The sequence below is a fragment of the Meles meles genome, chromosome 17, assembly GCF_922984935.1.
Source record: "Meles meles chromosome 17, mMelMel3.1 paternal haplotype, whole genome shotgun sequence".
In the NCBI taxonomy this organism is placed as follows: domain Eukaryota; kingdom Metazoa; phylum Chordata; class Mammalia; order Carnivora; family Mustelidae; genus Meles; species Meles meles.
The window spans coordinates 67,051,003-67,070,255 of NC_060082.1; the positions used below are offsets into that span (position 1 = coordinate 67,051,003).

General features: G+C 36.6%; 1 protein-coding gene across 2 annotated transcripts in view; it reads left to right on the forward strand.

Annotated features, from left to right (window-relative positions):
- Window positions 1-19,253, forward strand: part of KIFAP3 (kinesin associated protein 3) — a 173,574-nt gene that overhangs the window by 16,082 nt on the left and 138,239 nt on the right. For both annotated transcript variants that reach the window (XM_045983200.1, XM_045983199.1), the window contains exons 2-5: window positions 5,719-5,850; window positions 11,535-11,686; window positions 13,711-13,766; window positions 14,314-14,455. In XM_045983200.1, the coding sequence (XP_045839156.1) occupies window positions 5,719-5,850; window positions 11,535-11,686; window positions 13,711-13,766; window positions 14,314-14,455 (482 nt within the window). The remainder of the gene's footprint in view (window positions 1-5,718; window positions 5,851-11,534; window positions 11,687-13,710; window positions 13,767-14,313; window positions 14,456-19,253) is intronic.

The window sequence follows — 19,253 nt, forward strand, 5'->3', positions numbered from 1 at the left end:
GAATTTTATTTGCTAGTATTTTTTGGAGATTTCTGCATTTATGTTCCTTACAGGTATTAGCCTATAATTTTCTTGTGGCTTCTTCATCTGGTTTTAGTGTCAATGTAATGCTGGCCTCATAAAATTAGTTCATAAATATTCCCTCCTGTTATATTGTTTGGAAGAGTTTGAGAATGATTGGTATTAATTTTTTGAATGTTTGGTAGCATTAACCAGTGAAATTGGGTCTGGACTTTTGTTTGTTGGGACATTTTTGATTACTGATCCAATCCCTTACTAGTAATTGGTCTGTTCATATTTTCTGTTTCTTTATGACTCAGTCTTGGGAGGTTGAATGTTTTTTAGGATTTTGCCCACTTCTCTATCCAATTTGTTGGTGTATAATTAATTGTTAGACTTGTGATCCTTTGTATTTCTGTGTTGTCTGTTGTAATGTTTCCTGTTTTGTTTCCGATTTTATTTATTTGAGTCCTCTTTCTTTTTTTCTTGGTGAATCTAGCTAAACGTTTGTCAACTATCTCATAGTTTGATTTATCTTTTCTGTTGTCCCTTTAAGGTGTATTTCATTTATTTTCACTTTGCTCTTTATTTCCTTTTTTCTATTAACTTTGGGCCTTGTTCTTTTTCCTTTTTTAAAATATTTATTTATTTTAGAGAAAGCCAGGGGGAGGGGCAGAAGGAGAGGGAAAGAGAATCTCCAGCAGACTCCTGGCTGAGTTGTAGACCCCAACATGTAGGCTCAATCTCATGACCCCGAGATCACAACCTGAGCAGAAACCCAGGAGTCAGACACTTAACCAACAGCATCACCCAGGTACTCCTGGGCTCTGTTTTTTTTTTTGGTTTTTTGGTTTTTGTTTTTTTTATCTAATTTCTTGAGGTATAAAGTTGGTTTGTTTATTTGAGATCTTTCTTTTTCCTTAATGCAGACATTTATCTCTATGAACTTGCCTCTTAGAACTGCGTTTGCTGCATCCTTTGATTTGGTATGTTGTATTTCCATTTTCATTTGTCTCAAGGTTTTTTTTGAGTTCTCTTTTGTTTTTTTCTTTGACCCATTGATTGTTCAGTGACATGTTGTTTAATCTTCACACATTTGTGAATTTTTCTGCTTTCTTCTTTTAATTGATTCTAGTGTTATATTATTATGGTCAGAAAAGATGCTCGATATGTTTCAATCTTTAAATATATTAAAACTTGTTTTGTGGCCTAACATACGATCTGTCTTAGGGAAAGTTCCATGTATGCTTGAGAAGCATGTGTATTCTGTTGCTTTTGGATAGCCTGTTCTGTTTATGTCTGTTAAGACCATCTGGGGGTGCCTGGGCGGCTCCGTGGGTTAAAGCCTCTGCCTTCCGCTCAGGTCATGATCCCAGGGTCCTGGGATCGAGACTTGCATTGTGCTCTCTGCTGAACGGGGAGCCTGCTTCCTCCTCTCTCTACCGGCCTCTCTGCCTACTTGTGACCTGTCTGTCAAATAAATAAATAAAATCTTTATTAAAAAAAAAAAAAGAAGAAGAAGACCATTTGGTCTAATGTGTTTTTTAAAACCAGTGTTTCCTGATTGATTTTCTGTCTGGATGATCTATCCATTGATGAAAGTGGGGTATTGAACTCTCCTACTACGATTGTATTGCTGTTTATTTCTCCCTTGTATTTGCTAATATTTTCTTTATATATTTAGGTGATTCTATGTTGGGTGCATAAATATTTATAGATTTTATATCCTCTTGTTGGATTGACCCTATTATTATTATGTAATAACCTTCCTTTTCTCTTTTTATAAACTTTTTAAAAAACATTATTTATTTATTTGAGAGAGTGGGAGAGAGAGCAAGCATGAGTTAGGTGGCAGAGGGAGAAGGAGAAGCAGACTCCCCGCTGAGCTGGGAGCCTGATGTGGGTCTCAATCCCAGGATCCTGCGATCATGACCTGAGCCGAAGGCAGATGCTTAACCCACTGAGCACCCAGGGGTCCCTTCATTCTTTTTTTCTTTTTCCTTCTCTGATTGGTGAGTTCTATTTCCCTGTCTTTGAATTCACTGATCCTTTCTTCTGCTTCATCTAGTCTGCTATTGAATACCCCCTGTTGCGTTTTTCAGCTCAGTTATTTTTATTCTTCAGCTCTGTGACTTCTGTTTGGTACTTTCTTATATTCCCTGTCTCCGCTGAAAATTCTACCTTTTTTCGTCCATTCTTCTGAGCTCAGTAAGCATCATAATGACCATTACTTTGAATTCTTTGTCAGGTAGAATGAGCATTTATCTCCATTTCATAAGGTCCTTTTTTATGGTCTGATCTTGTACTTCTGTTTGAAACATATTCCTCTGTTTCTTCAATTTTCTTTGAATCTCTGTGCCTCATGTAAGAGATGAATCTTGTTTAACGCTGCCCTAACTCCTGTTTGTCTGTCAAATCTTTGTGATTATACAAGCAGTCTACTTTACTTCTAGTGACTCTCAGTAGTTGAAGGTGTGCTAAGACCTGTCAGTGTCCTAAAGGGGAGGATTCAGTCAAGCATGTCGATTCAGGCTGATTGGAAGCCAGTCAGGCAACAGCTTTTAAAGTCTGCCAATATACCTCTTTCAGAGGGAAGACTGGGAGATGGGTGTTTCCACTCCCTCTTTGCTGATCACTAGAGCGATAGCCCATTAAGAACTCTTTCTTTGCTGATATCCCTTTGAAATCATGAACACAAGCCTCGCTGGCCCCCAGAGCCAGGCAATCATGGGGCATGCCCTGGGTGGTAGCCACAAAGCCCAGAGCACCAGACAAGTATACAAGCTCCTCCACAGGGGATGCTGGCACTCTGAAGCATAGCTTCTATGCTAACTTTTAAGATAAGCAAATAAGTCTGTTTCACAGAAATTCTGGGCACCTGTCATCTGCCTCCGCACTGGGCTCTGGGGTAGGTATGTCCATGCACATAAGCCCTTTAAGAACGGTTTCTCTGTTCACTATAGCCATGCATCTCATGGATACAAGCCCTGTTGGCTTTCAATGCTAGATATTTTAGGGCTCATCTCCCAGGTGCCGGTCTTCAAAGTTGTGTTAGGTATGGGTTTAAAGCCTTCACTCCTCAGGCTGAAGCTCAGGTTTGTGAGTTCTCTCCTGATTGTGGGTCACTGTGGCAGGAATGGGGCTTGTGGTGAGATCGTATCTCAGCATCTCCTTCCCACTTCAGTGTGGATATTTTTCATTCACTTAATGTGTAGGAGTCATGCAGCTAATTTTTAGGTTTTCTTTCCCAGAGGAATGTTTTTCATATGTACCTACAGATTTGATGTGTCTGTGGGAGGATTTTGAGCTCAGAATCATCCTATGCTACCACCTTGAATGGAAACTTGTAATAAGTCCTTTTGATAGCAATAAAGGTTAATGAATATTTGTTTTTCTAGAAAATTGATGAATGCATAATGCATTGTGAGCATTTATTTTCTCTTTTAAGATTCATGATGACATCATCAACTGCATAAAGTCTGGAACATCAGGATGTACTTCAGAAATTTTTAATTAAGAACATTGTACCCCAGGATGACAGTTACGACATGGAATTATAGAAGATGTATTTAAATCACTCTGTGAAGCACAGACTTCACAATGACCTAAAAAACAATTTTTCTAAATTAATTTAGCATATTTTAGGTTCTCGTTTACTTACGCATGTAAAAAAATAAAGCAGAGCTGTTATTGATTGAGAAGGCTCCATTAGTTGAAAAATTTACAGTTAAAGGACAGCAGTTTTGATATGTGCCATAAGATGCTTCAAATAGAAAATAATTCTAATAAGCAGTTATAATTTTTAAATCTAATACATGGGTTCCAGGGAAAGCATTTAGAAGCTCATTCTCTTGATACTTAAACATCTAACAGCACCATCAATTCCATGTTATATTATAAGACACATGGGCACAAAAAATCAAACAAAAACTAGAAAGGAGTGATGAGATTCTTTGATATGTATGAGTTCTTCGAAAAAGGCAAGATATCAGACCAGAAGACAACAATTATGCTTTTGTCTCTCCTCTGAATATGTGGAGGACCTACTGTGAAAGTGGTGGTCAGAGCCTCCTCTTAGGATCTGCACTTACATTTTATCCTTGTGGTTCTCTTCACGGAACTGGATACAGCGGTTATCCGGTCGATGTAGGGAATTCATGAGTGGGATTGCTCTCCGTTTCATCAGGAAGCAAATAACTAGTTTACTTTACAATTAAGATAGTTTGTGAGGTGCTTGCTCTATATAGTACATCTTTTCTATTTTTTTAAGCTCTTCTCCTTTTGTCCTGTGATTTCTATAGCTTTTAATTGCTGCCCTCAACTTGCGTCCATTTATCTTACCTTTTGGACTCTATACCATCCTATTTCGTATATGTGTGTTTATCTTACTTCCTAATTTCTTACTTCCTAATTCACTGGCCTGCCTGGTTTCTAGCTGCTTTCATTCCTTAACCAGCTTTACTCCGTACATCTTACCATCAGTTTAGTTGCTGACCACGTACACCTTAGGGTTGTATTTGATTTCCTGCCCTGTCTCTGGGCTGGACTCGTAGTCATGGTCCCTATACAGATTCATGTTCTTACCTTTTTTGTTTTCATAAAGAATTCTGATGAAAAGATCATTTTAAAAATTATGTAGAAAATGTGCATAATAGGCCATTTATTTCTAATGGACGGAAAAGCTTTGAGTTTCTGATTATTAGAATCAGTTTAAGATATTGTTGTATTTATATTCCTTCTCATCAGGCTGAGATGCCCACTAGCCAACTGTGAGCACGGTAAGAAATTTATCTTGTTTCTATTGCTTAATCTCTTTGAATACATCTCATTTTGTCACCTTCTAATGTGGCCAGGTGACAGGTGGTGGTTAATTTGTCACTGGTTTACAATAATTAAACATTCATCATATAACTTTAGAAAGGTGGGAGGATGATGTATATAGGAACTTTCTATGGGAACTATTAGGGACACTATCATTTGAGACGCATAACTATAAAACATAATCCATAAATTTTTGTGTTACTTGAATGTGATTTGAAGAATGACTAGGTACTAATGCCACAATTTACACAGTTATGTAAGATGGTACATGATAAATATTGTAGTTTAAATAATTTCTTTCTATCATTCTGTGATACAGTTAACAGGCTAATTGTTAGGCAGATTGCTTTCTTTTTAATATAAATTTTGGGGGATGCCTGGGTGACTCAGTAGGTTAAGCCTCCAAATCTTGATCTTGGCTCAGGTCTCCATCTCAGTGGCATTGAGTTCAAGCCCTCCATGCTGGGCATGGAGCCTTACTTAAAAAAAAAAAAATACACATATACATAGATACATACATACATATATCATAAAATATGAAATAAATTTGGGGGCATCTATCTTTGTTTTTAAATTGCTGATTTTTGAGGTTATTCTCTCTAAAACATCTTGTATATTTTATTGACTTGCTTTTTTGCATGATTCTTTGTGTAAATGTATTTTTTCCCAGGTATAGCTGTTTATTAAGGTACTTTCTGCAAAATCAAGAGTTATAAGTATAGTACAGAGTTTACAGAGTTGAAGAAAAAGACTATGTCTTGGTCCAAGTCAAGAGAAAATCTGATTTAAGTACAAATGTTAGTCTAACCCGCATGCTTTTGGAACTAGAAACCAGATAAAAACCATTTTATCTTTTATGAGTTTTTAATCTATGTCTATTTTTATTTTATATTATAGGAAAGTTAAAGGAGGAAATATTGATGTACATCCATCAGAAAAAGCACTCATTGTTCAGTATGAAGTGGAAGCGACCATTCTTGGAGAAATGGGTGATCCCATGTTGGGAGAACGAAAGGAATGCCAAAAGATGTAAGTTTTCTTCATCTGGTATGTTTTGAAAGTAGTGAACCTTATGCCTGCGTAGATGACAGACGATTATGACATTCTTCTAGATATACTTCATCTTAGTGAAGCAGAGACTATATTGCATATAGAGTATATTTATTCCAGAGAAGATCAGGTTTACATAAGCATAATGGGAACTTGCTGAAAAGTATCATTTCTAATTTATCTCATTTAGAAAAATCCTATAACAGAATATAAACTACTACAACTTGCACCTGGGTGACTCAGTGGGTTAAGCCTCTGCCTTCGGCTCAGGTCATGATTTCAGGGTCCTGGGATTGAGCCCTGCATCAAACCGTGCGGCGGGCTTTCTACTCAGTGGGGAGCCTGCTTCCTCCCCTACTCCGCCTCACTCTCTACCTACTTGTGATCTCTCTCTCTGTCAAATAAATAAATAAAATCTTAAAAAAAAAAACTACTATAACTTGTGCAATCGGTAATAAAAGATATGTTTATGTGGGACTTTTAGCTTAATTTAGGAAATTTCTATTTTAGAGGATCCTGTCTGTATTCTTTTTTCCTTGGAATTGTAGAAAATAGTATGAGTTCCAGAATTCCCACATGGGGCATGTACTTTGAATTCACCCGTTAGAAGTCTAGCCTTATGAAAGATGTTACTAATAAAATGAGCATTTCCTTACTCACTGAATTGAGTTTACATCTCCTGACATCCTACTTTCCTTCCCACTTCTGTAATACTTTCAGGAGCCCCTTGGGAAATGGCCTTTCTCATTAGCCTATAGTTGTGCTGGTAATTGTCTTGCCCTCCTTTTATAGTGTTGTGGAAGTAGAGAATATATGAGATCACCTAGTATTCTCTCCTAATCTTCTTTTCTCCCTCCACTAAAAAAAATTTGAGGGGCGCCTGGGTGGCTCAGTGGGTTAAGCTGCTGCCTTTGGCTCAGGTCATGATCTCAGGGTCCTGGGATCGAGTCCCACATCGGGCTCTCTGCTCGGCGGTGAGCCTGCTTCCCTCTCTCTCTCTCTGCCTGCCTCTCTGTCTACTTGTGGTCTCTCTCTGTCAAGTAAATAAATAAAAAAAAAATTAAAAAAAAATTTGATTGGAAAAAAAAATTTGATTGGGAACTAAATAAAAAGAATTTTAACTGGTTAAAAAAAGTGTTAGTTTGTGTCCAGGTGGTGTAGCATACTGAAAAGCACTTTAAGTATATAAGAGTGGTTCTCAACTGGTTGTGATTTTTTTCCCCCAGAGAACATTTGGTAATTCCTGGAGACACTTTTAGTTGTTGTAACTGGAGGGACCGTATTGCCAATCTAGTGGATAGAGGCCAGAGTGCTGCTAAACATCCTGCAATGCACAAGATAGCCACAAACGGCGATTCGGCTCCAAATTTTAATAGTGCTTCCATGGAGACACTTTGGTGTATAGCAGCCTGAAAAGAGAAGCTGCCTGATATCTTAGTAAGATCCCTAATCTGACTTCTTTTTTGTGTGTGAGGAGACTAAATTACACAGATACTTCATCAAAATAACTGAGCCCTTGGATAATTCACTAAATTGAAGAAAAATACACTTATGCACATACACACATGCTTACACTGCGTCCTCTTGGACTTCCTCTCTTACATTGATGTGTTTGTGTGTCCTGCCCAAGTTTTGTACATTCTGAGAACATGTGAAAATCTCTTGAGATCTTACTAATTTGATTTCCCAAAAAAGGCTAGCAGGTCAGAGTCTTTGCCTTCAGAACCTCAGGTAGCCACATTTCAGGTGAGAGATTTCACTTTTAGTTCTTAAGAATGCAGTCAGTAGTCTCATTCAGCTAGAATTAAATAAGAATGTTGTTATTGCATGGAAATCCATGGGCTTTTTAGACAAAGGATATATTCACCTGAGGGCCAACCACTTGGAAAGAGTTACTACCAACTGTGGCTAGACTAAGTGGATTTAAACTTCAGTAAGGGGGGCGCCTGGGTGGCTCAGTGGATTAAAGCCTCTGCCTTTGGCTCAGGTCATGATCCCAGGGTCCTGGGATGGAGGCCCGTATCCAGCTCTCTGCTCAGCAGGGAGCCTGCTTCCTCCTCTCTCTCTGCCTGCCTCTCTGCCTACTTGTGATCTCTGTCTGTCAAATAAATAAAATTGTGATCTCTGTCTATCAAATAAAATCTTTAAAAAAAAAAAAACTTTAGTAAGGGAAAAACCTGAGTAATTCAACCTTGTGATACTCAACTGTGGCTGCACAAGGTTTGGAAAGGAATCATTGTAGGACCAAAAGGAGAATGTGGCTTGTTGATAGTTCTGGAGGTTTTAACATTGCCGGCATCTGAGGATGAGAGTTTTGGAAAGGACACTCTTATCAGCTGAGATAGATATGAAGTGAAGGTGTCATTAAGTTGGGGTACTGAGTGCTATGGCCCAAGTCTAGAAGACTTGTACTATATTTCACTTCCCCTTATTAGGCAAAGGAATATTTAAGCCCATCTTCAACAGAGTGCCAGTTTTCTGAAGATTTCTTAATGAGATACTGATGATTATGGTCCAAAATAATATGGGTATTTTTCTTGTGAATTTTTGGTGTTCTTCATATGTATGGACTGCTTAATGAAGGTTCTGATTTTTGGTATAATCAGTAAGCATAATTGGTATATTTATATTTTGGTATAATCAGTATAATACTGATTTGGGTATAATCAGTAAGCATAGGGCTGACATTTTCTAAAAGTTCTAGCCCTATTTCTTCATTGCCTTTTTTTTTTAAGATTTTATTTATTTATTTGACAGACAGAAATCACAAGTAGGCAGAGAGAGAGGGGGGAGGAAGCAGGCTCCCTGCTGAGCAGAGAGCCCGATGCGGGGCTCGATCCCAGGTGCCTGGGATCATGACCTGAGCTGAAGGCAGAGGATTAACCCACTGAGCCACCCAGGCACCCCATCTTTTTTTTTTTTTTTTAAGATTTTATTTATTTGAAAGAGAGTGAGAGAGGAAGAGAAAGCACAGTGGGAGAGGGAGACGCAGACTCTCTGCTGAGCAGGGAGCCTGATTTGGGACTCAGTCCCAGGATACCCAGATCATGACCTGAGCTGACAGCAGACACTTAAATGACTAAGCCACTCAGGCATCCTCCTCTTTGTCTTTTATAAGAAGGGAAGGATTTAGGAGAAAGACCTATGTAATGAAAGAAGAAAATTTGTTACCTTGGATGGAAAGAAGATGAGTCAGATTGTTACTATATTTGTTGGTAGAAAATAGATCTAAAAAGGGTAGAAAAATCTACTTTATTAAATCACAAGACCACTACACACCTATTAGAATAGGTAAAATCCTGGGCACCTGGGTGGCTCAGTGGGTTAATCCTCTGCCTTCGGCTCAGGTCATGATCTCAGAGTCCTGGGATCAAGCCCCGCATTGGGCTCTCTGCTCAGCAGGGAGCCTGCTTCCTCCTCTCTCTGTCTGCCTCTCTGCCTACTTGTGATCTCTCTCTTTGTCAAATAAATAAATAAAATCTTAAAAAAAAAAAAAAGAATAAGTAAAATCTACCAAAATGCTGGCGAGGATATAGAGCTATAGGAACTCATTCATTGCTAGTGGGAATATAAAATGGTACTGCCACTTTGGATGACAGTTTGGCAATTTTTACAAAGCTAGACATAGGCTTAACGTATAATCTAGCAGTTGTATTCCTAGACATGAACTCAAATGAGTTGAAAACAGTGTCCACACAAAAACTGGTACATGAATGTTTATAGAAAACTTAAAACTGGAGGCACCCCAGATATCCTTCAACAGGCCAGTGAGTAAACAAATTATGGTGCATTCATATGACCAAGTATGATTCAGCACTAAAAAGAAATCCGCTGTCAAGCTATGGAAACACATTTGAAGTACCTTACCGTATTAATGCATATAAGTGAAAGAAGCCAGACTAGAAAAACCACATACTATGTGATTCCAACTATGTGACATTCTAGAAAAGGCAAAAGTAAAGTAGAAAGATTAGAGGCTGTCAGGAGTCTAAGGGATGGGGGAGGAGGAGAATAGGTGAAGCACAGGGCATTTTTAGGACAGTAAAACTATTTTATATGATACTGTAATGGTGGATACTTGGCATTAAGCATTTGTCAAAGCTCAGAGAACTAACCAGCACAAAGAGTGAACCCTAATGTAACTGTGAACTTCAGTTAGTGATAATGTATCGGTATGGGTTCACCAGTTTAAACAAAGGCACTATGTAGTGCCTTCTTAATGTGGGGCTAAAATTATACAACAATAAAATAGTATATAAGACTTAAAAGGTAGAAACGTAAATAGATTAAAGAAACTTAAATGGACCAAGTATTCCTAGGTTGCTGCAAACATTAGAAGCCACTCTATCAAATTTATGCATTAAAGGAAACTTATTAAAGTCTTGTGGAATTTATTAAAGGAACCTTTATTAGGTGAGTTGTAGAATCCTTGGAGGACCAGATTTGGGGGTGGCTGCTTAGCTGGGAATAATGTGTAAATCACAACGCCACACTTACTTCAGGAGACCATCCCTCCATCCCTCTCCAGATAATGACTTCACAGATGCTGAGTGTGAGACGCTTCTTTGGAGATCTCTGTCCTACTGCCTCTAATCTAATACCATGATGGCTCTTCGAAAATTGGCCATCTTCACCAAAAAGAATTACACAGTGACTACTTTCTTATGTTTCTCTTTTTTAATATAAGCCTTGCATGGGTACATTTGCTTATAAGAGTCTTTTTTTTTTTTAAGATTTTATTTATTTATTTGACAGAGAGAGACCACAAGTAGATTAAAGAGGCAGGTAGAGAGACGGAGAGAGGAGGAAGCAAGCTCCCTGCCGAGCAGAGAGCCCGATGCAGGACTCGATCCCAGGACCCCGAGATCATGACCTGAGCCGAAGGCAGCGGCCTAACCCACTGAGCCACCCAGGTGCCCCTGCTTATAAGAGTCTTAAGAGTCTTTTGCCACCAGTTGTTTCACCCTGAACCTAATTTTATGTCTCCAGGGCTCTCCCTGGTACCACGAATCTGTGTACATCGGCAATTGTTCCACCTGAACAACTGAATCTGAATATACTGATATTGTGTGTTGCCCTCCTTAAAAAAAAAAAAAAATGGGGGTGCCTGGGTGGCTCAGTGGGTTAAAGCCTCTGCCTTGGGCCCGGCTCATGGTCCCAGGGTCCTGGGTTCGAGCCCCACATCGGCTCTCTGCCTAGCAGGGAGCCTGCTTCCTCCTCTCTCTCTCTGCCTGCCTCTCTGCCTACTTGTGATCTCTGTCAAATAAATAAACAAAATCTTAAAAAAAAAAAATGGTTGTGAGTGTGGTCATGAAATTTACTTATTTTTGGCAGTATGGATTCTCACATCCAATAATGACTAAAAACTTTATATATATTGCCAGAAAGACTGTTTTAAAACAAGATCCCTGAATATGTTCTCTTGCCTGGAACAATCAGATAGAGATTTTAATGTTCTTTTGTTATTTCATTTGTCCTGTTCAAAGAAATAATTTCTTTGCATTTTTTCTAAGCCTAATTATATCTAATACTTTATTATATTTTACTGAAAGTGTCTATGTCAAGTACATTTAACTGCTTTATAAACTATTTAAAAGAAGTAGTTTGTAAGTTATCACTTCCTACGATATTACCTGAGTTGGAAAATTCTGCTATGCTTACAGCATCCGTCTTAAGAGTCTCAATGCCAACACAGATATAACTTCCCTGGCACGGAAGGTGGTTGAAGAATGTAAACTTATTCATCCCTCGAAGTTAAATGAGGTGGAGCAACTGTTGTACTATCTACAGAATCGCCGTGACTCGTCAGGAAAAGGTACGTAGAATTCCTCACTTTTTAATGCATAACCAGAGTTGTTTGACTATAGTTTGTGCTCTTGATTTTTGAATGGTAGGTGTTTTTTGTTGTTATTGCTTTATTTTGTTTTGTCTAGTGCTATAAATAAGTAAGTGAATGAAAGAATAAACCTATTTTCCTGCACACGAGGCTCTGTGTGGGACACTTCCACAAAAAATCATCTGTTTCTGTTTCACACTGTGCTACATGTGCGTGTTTAGGTATGTGTACGCATGTGCTGAAAGAGGGAATGGAAAGCAAATGTCTGTAATACTGATTCTAGAATAATAAAAGGAGAGAATTTGGGGCAGAAAAATCTATTTACTCTACCCCAACTAGATTTATATTTTCTAAATTTCTTCTTGATACTTAATTTATAATTTGAATGGGTTACTCAGGTATTTAAATGTTAAAATATGTGTTGCATATTTTAGACTATCTTAAAGATACAAGTTTTATGACTCTTTCTTAGGAAAATACTGCTTTTTCATCTTTAATGTCTTCCTTGTTGACATTCTCCTACCTTTAGTTTCCTTGTAAAGAAACAAACTATTAAATTGTTAGAGCTAAGCAATTGATCATTTTTAGAAGACATCAAATAATGTAAACCAAAAATGAAATGAAATAAAAATACAGACATTTCAGTGGAGAGCCATTTAAGATTATTGAATGCATATTCTACTTCATAGTACTGATTAAAGTTTACATGTATTTCTTTCACCATTGTGAGTTCTAAAATATTGTGTCTGAAATAATTTATAAATGCTAAAGATTATACTAAGCAAAAAAAAGAAAATTTAGACATTTTTCAAATTATTCAATCTTTTCTCTCTATCCACAGCAAATAAAATGTCCTGTGTCTAATATATACTTTTATTAGTTAACCATGAATATAATATCTGTGATCAGTATATATTTTCAAATGAATTGATTATAAATTTATTTAAAAGCAAAAATAAGCAGTTGGAACTTGATTGCATCCAACTACATCACTGGCATTCAATGTATAATTGTTAATTATTCATAATAAGTGCTATAAGGAAAGTACTATCAAGAAGAATTTTTATTAAATGTTTCATTATAGAATATTCTTGTTAAGATCTTTTTAAATGAGGGAGATAACTTCTTCGATAAATAAGTTCAAAGTGAGCAAAGGAAATACTGTACTCTAGTAAGATGTATGTGTACTTATTTTGAGTTGTACAGTATAGTTAAAATGGATCTTTCATAATGCCAGTTAATATAATCCTGAATGCATTTATATTAAAATAACTTCACTAATAAAATCCTTTAACCGAGTTTTCAAGGTAAATTAATCTTCTCATCCTCTTCCCCCCAAATTAAAGGAATATGAGGAAATTTTTATGTTGCTATACATGGATAAATACATCCAGATCAGTCTGTTTACATAGATATTAATGTTTGAAGACACATATGAAATACTGTTACTATGTTAAATACACACTTACTTTTTAAAAAGATTCCATTTTTCTTTTTTAACTTTTTTACATGGTATTCACTATTTCAGAGCCAAAAACCTTGCACCCTAAAAGTGATTGAAACAAAACAGTAATACTTATTTATGTGGTTCATTACCCTAAGTGATTTTTTAAATTTCGGTTTTTATATTAGTCAACCCATTAATGTACCTTTGCCTTATTGATTTTCCTCCTCCCACCTTGAATGTGAATTAGGGATTATTTTGCTTGCTGTTGGCAAGTCTGGCTATTTATATACCCAAAAAGTTAATGTGAAAGGAAATGAAGTTATGACTTTGGGATCATTTATAGATTTTATTCATTTATATCCTTGATATCCTCATTAGAACAGCTGGATTATAGTGAACATTTTTTATTTTTTTATCTCTTGGAAAAAAGATTCCATAAACTATTCAATTTTAAGATCCCCAGCTCATCCATAATTAAACTCAGCTGCTGAAAATAAAAATTACCCAGAAACTCTAAAACCCAGTTCTTCTCATTAAAAACAAAATCTTTTTACAGAAAAAAAAGAAAAATCAAGCAAGCCTAAAGATCCACCTCCTTTTGAAGGAATGGAGGTAAGACTATATTCTGATCTACTAGAGAACTGATTGATTGTAAGGTTGTTGCCTTTTCCTATCAATAATTCATACAGTAATTGTACATACGTATGGAAATTTTTTAAATTACTCAACTTAGAAGTACCTGGAAGATGTAGATATTTAGTATTTCATACAGGCAAAAGTAGTGTTATGTTTTTTAGACATAATTTTTTTGATAAGTTTTGAAATGTTTTAAATATTATTGCCTTATGTTTTGAAATATTATTTAACCTATTGAAGTAGATATAAATTATTTTGCATTAAATTTGAGATACTTTACATTAATAGGCCAGTTTTAGAGTTTATATACTTCCCATTTTCATGTGGTTTATAACTACTTTTGTATTGGAGTCCTAGTGCCCAAAGGTCTAATTTTCCCCTCTACAAGAGGATAGCTACTATGAGTCCTTTGAAAACTTATCTGTTATTAAAAGAGCAGTATATTGACCACAAAGTATGATTCTTTTAACAGTGGTTTTGTTAAATATTGTTCTTTTGGAGTAATTCCTCTTCTTCCTTTCAGATTGATGAAGTTGCTAACATTAACGATATGGATGAATACATTGAGTTATTATATGAAGATATTCCTGACAAAGTTCGGGGTTCTGCTTTGATCCTGCAGCTTGCTCGAAATCCTGATAACTTGGAAGAACTACTACTGAATGGTGATTTATATCTATAATTATTAAAAATAGAAAAATTGTTGTATAATATGGTTTTTAAGTCTATCATAGTAGAGGAGAAATCTATAATGATACCAAAGTTAGGAATGCATTTGTTTCCCAGACTTTTTATGAAAAATTTTTTACTTAAGAGTTTAAACAACAAAAATAAAGTATTAATGATACTGTATCTTCTAGTTCTTCTGCTCTGGAAGACTTTTATCCTTTTGGTTAGGATACAAAATCAAACTTCTGACATTTACACACATATGTATATGCTTTATTAAATTGGTTAGAGTTCCAAAATTAGTTTTCTTTCTGTAGCACAGCAAAAATATTTATTAACATTTATAAATTTATTTAGATTGTATTTGGTGCTCTCCTTTCATTAGATGTGTAGGCAATAAAGAAAAAGGAGATATGATGCTCTTAAAATCTTTTTTCTCAGTAATACCATTATTGAATTACTTTAAATACATGGTTTTCTGACTATACTTCTGCCGAAAATAAAATCTGGAAGATGTCATAATTCTCTGATTTTCCAACACATGACAGAGAAAATCTTTTTGTCATTTTCATGCTTCTCTTATGGAAGCTGTACAGTACACACCTGTACTTTATAGCTTGGAGAATGAATACAAAGAACTGTCCAGGAAGTCCGAGGTTGTTACCAACATGCCAAGCAGGAAATTTGTACATTTTAAGTATTTTTAAAATTATGCAACCCATATATTTTTCATATATATGTGTGTATATATATAAAATTATGTTATGTTAATCACCATTCAGTACATCATTAGTTTTTGATGCACTGATCCAAGATTCATTGTTTACATGTAACACCCAGTTCTTCATGCAATAAGTACCCTCCTTAGTACAACTCATATATTTTTTTTAATTTTAATTTTTTTTTAACATTTAATGTATTATTAGCCCCAGGGGTACAGGTCTGTGAATCGCCAGGTTTACACACTTCACAGCACTCACCGTAGCACTTAACCTCACCAATATCCATCACCCAACCATCCTCTCCATCCCTCCCTCCCCCCACCAACCTTCAGGTTTGTTTTGTGACATTAAGAGTCTCTCATGGTTTGTCTCCCTCTCGATCCCATCTTGCTTCATAGTTGCTCATAATGTGTTCTTATAATTGTATTTCTTTGGTGCTGGTTGTGATCTCTCCCCTTTCATTCATGATTTTATTTATTTGGGTCCTTTCTATTTTCTTTTTTATAAGTCTAGCCAGGGGTTTATCAATCTTATTAATTCTTTCAAAGAACCAGCTCCTAGTTTCATTGATTTGTTCTACTGTTCTTTTGGTTTCTATTTCATTGATTTCTGCTCTGATCTTTATTATTTCTCTTCTCCTGCTGGGTTTAGGCTTTCTTTGCTGTTCTTTCTCCAGCTTCTTTAGGTGTAGGGTTAGGGTGCGTATTTGAGACCTTTCTTGTTTCTTGAGAAAGGCTTGTATCGCTGGGTATTTTCTTCTCAGGACTGCCTTTGCTGTGTCCCACAGATTTTGAACAGTTGTGTTTTCATTATAATTTGTTTCCATAAATTTTGTTCAGTTCTTCTTTAATTTCCTGGTTGACCCATTCATTCTTTAGTAGGATGCTCTTTAGCCTCCATGTATTTGGGTTCTTTCCAACTTTCCTCTTTTGACTGAGTTCTAGCTTCAGAGCACTGTGGTCTGCAGATATGCAGGGAATGATCCCAGTCTTTTGGTACTGGTTGAGACCTGATTTGTGACCCAGGATGTGATATCTTCTGGAGAATGTTCCATGTGCAGTAGAGAAGAATGTGTATTCTGTTGATTTGGGATGGAATGTTCTGAATATATCTGTGATGTCCATCTGGTTGCAACTCATATATTTTTTAAAAAGAATTAGAATAGGGGCGCCTGGGTGGCTCAGTGGGTTAAAGCCTCTCCCTTCGGCTCAGGTCATGATCTCAGGGTCCTGGGATCCAGCCCCGCATCGGGCTCTCTGGTCCGCAGGGAGTCTGCTTCCTCCTCTCTCTCTGCCTGCCTCTCTGCCTAGTTGTGATTTCTCTCTGTTAAATAAATAAAATATTAAAAAAAAAAAGAATTAGAATATTACACGTGAACCCCTGTTGACCATTACTCTATAATCTGAGTTTGGAGTGTGTTCATTCTTCTAGATCTTTTTCATAAATGCTTTATATATATATGTATGTATATATACATATATATATGAATTTTTTACTTAGTATTATTTTATAAAAATTTATATTAATAATATCATACTACTTTTTGTTAATTTTTTCTCTTATAGTAATGTTTCGAGATTACATGCAGATGGATATATATATAATATAATAACATTTTTAAAGATTTTATTTATTTATTTGAGAGAAATAGTGAGAGAGAGCACAAGCAGAGAGGAGGGGGAGAAGGAAGCTCACCAACTGAGCAGGGACCCTGATGTGGGGCTCAATCCCAGGACTCTAGGATCATGACCTGAGCCAGAAGCAGACCCTTAACCGACTGAGCCACTCAGGTGCCCCGTAATCTAATTAGTTTTTAAACTATGTTCGATTATTGCTTTTTTATGACGCTTATATAAGCTGTAGCCATCCCATTTAGCCATTTAGCCATATTGATTGGTCATTATATGTTTCCAAATTTTTCTGTGGAAATATTGCTTCAGTGAACATCTTTGTACATTTCTTCTTCCTGATCTCCTTGTCCTGCTGCTGCTGCTGCTGCTTCTTCTCCTCTCCTCCTCCTCCTTCTCCTTCTTCTCCCCTCTCCTTCCTTTCTTCTCCTCCTCCTTCTTTTCCTCCTCCTCCTCTACTTCCTCCTCGTCCTTCTCCTTCTCCTCCTCCTTCTTTCAAATATAAAGCCATCTATTTAAAGCATGGATCCAGGGGTGCCTGGGTGGCTCGGTGGGTTAAGCCTCTGCCTTCAACTCAGGCCATGATCTCCGGGGCCAGGGAGCAAGCCCCGCATGGGGCTTTCTGCTCAGTGGGGAGCCTGCTTCCCCCTCTCCCCCTCTGCCTGCTTTTCTGCCTACTTGTGATCTCTCTCTCTCTCTTTCAAATAAATAAATAAAATCTTTAAAGAAAAATAAAGCATGGGTATTTACTGACACTTGTGTTCCTGCAGCAGCGACCAGAATCCTATTGCATTTAAACTGAACAGAAGCTGGGGCTTTTTTTGTTTGTTTTTATGTAGTCTGAACCACAGGATTTTGTGTTTATTTTTCTTCCGACTCAATTCCATAAATCCCATAGCCCATTTAATTTATTGAGTTTATTTTTTTCAATTAATTAGCATATAATGTATTATTTGTTTCAGAGATACAGGTCTGTGATTCATTAGTCTTATACGATACCCAATGCTCATTACAACACATGCCCTCCCTGGTGTCTATCACCCAGTTACCCCATCTTCCCAGCCCCATCCCCTGCAGCAATCCTCAGTTTGTTTCCTAAGAGGAAGAGTCTGTTATGGTTTGTCTTCCTCCCTGGTTTCATCACAAGCAAGGGGTTCTTTAAGGTGTGTACACAGAAATAGAGGTCATACAGAAATACAGGTCATAATGTTCTAAGGTACTTTGCCAAACTGCCTTCCAAAATGGTTGTGCTGCTCTGTCCCCAGACCAGTGGAATATGAAAGCAATCAAACTTTAAATTTTTTTACATTGTGTTATGGTAATGAACAAGTTCTCTTTGTTTTAAGTTGCATTTCCCTGATTTCTAATGAAATTTGCTTTTTTCCTCATGTCACCAGACTTTTGGAGTTCCTACCCTGTGAAGTCTGTATTCCCCTCTTAAGTATTTGTGTGTGTGTGTGTGTGTGTGTGTGTGTGTGTGTTGTGTGTGTGTGTGTGTGTGTGTGACTATACATATATTTATATTTCTACTTATAGAAATATATCCTTTTTACATAAATAATTTAGTATATAAATTTATATCATTAATATCCTTTTTCTTTTATGTGCCTAGAAATAGTTTCTCTCAATCTGTTGTCTCTTTTTTTTTTTTTTTTAAGATTTTATTTATTTGACAGAAATCACAAGTAGGCAGAGAGGCAGGCAGAGAGAGAGAGAGGAAGGGAAACAGGCTCCCCCCTGAGCAGAGAGCCCGATGCGGGGCTCGATCCCAGGATCCTGAGATCATGACCTGAGCCGAAGGCAGAGGCTTTAACCCACTGAGCCACCCAGGCGCCCCTGTTGTCTCTTTTTTATATCATATATTTTTCCATCTGTTTACTTTCACCCTATTTGTGCCTTTGAATCTAAATGTTTGTATTGTAGAAACTATATAGTTGGATCATGCTTTTTTTTTTTAATTCTGCCAGTCTCTCTCTTTTGATTAGAGTGTTTTGTCTATTTACCATTAATGTAATTATTCATAAAGTGAGCTTGTTATTTAACACTTTGTATTTGTTTTCTGTATCTTTTATCATTTTTGTTTCTATAGCCCCTTATTACTGCCTTCTTTTATGTAAAATGGGCATTTTTTTAGTATATCATTTTAATCCTTTTGCTGTTCTTTTATTATGTTTTCCTGAATTCTTTTCTGAGTGTTTGCCCTGGAATTACAGTTACCATCTTAAATTAAAATAATCTAGTTCAAATTAATAGTAATTTAACTTGAATAGTATGTAAAAACTTTGCTCCAATATACCTGTATTCCCTCTCCACTCCTTTGTACTATTATAGTAATACAAGGTACATCATTATGCATTATTTGCCTATCAGCACAGTAATATGATTATTAATGTATGAGTTTTTTAATCAGACAGAAGGATACAATCAGAAATATGTTTATACTG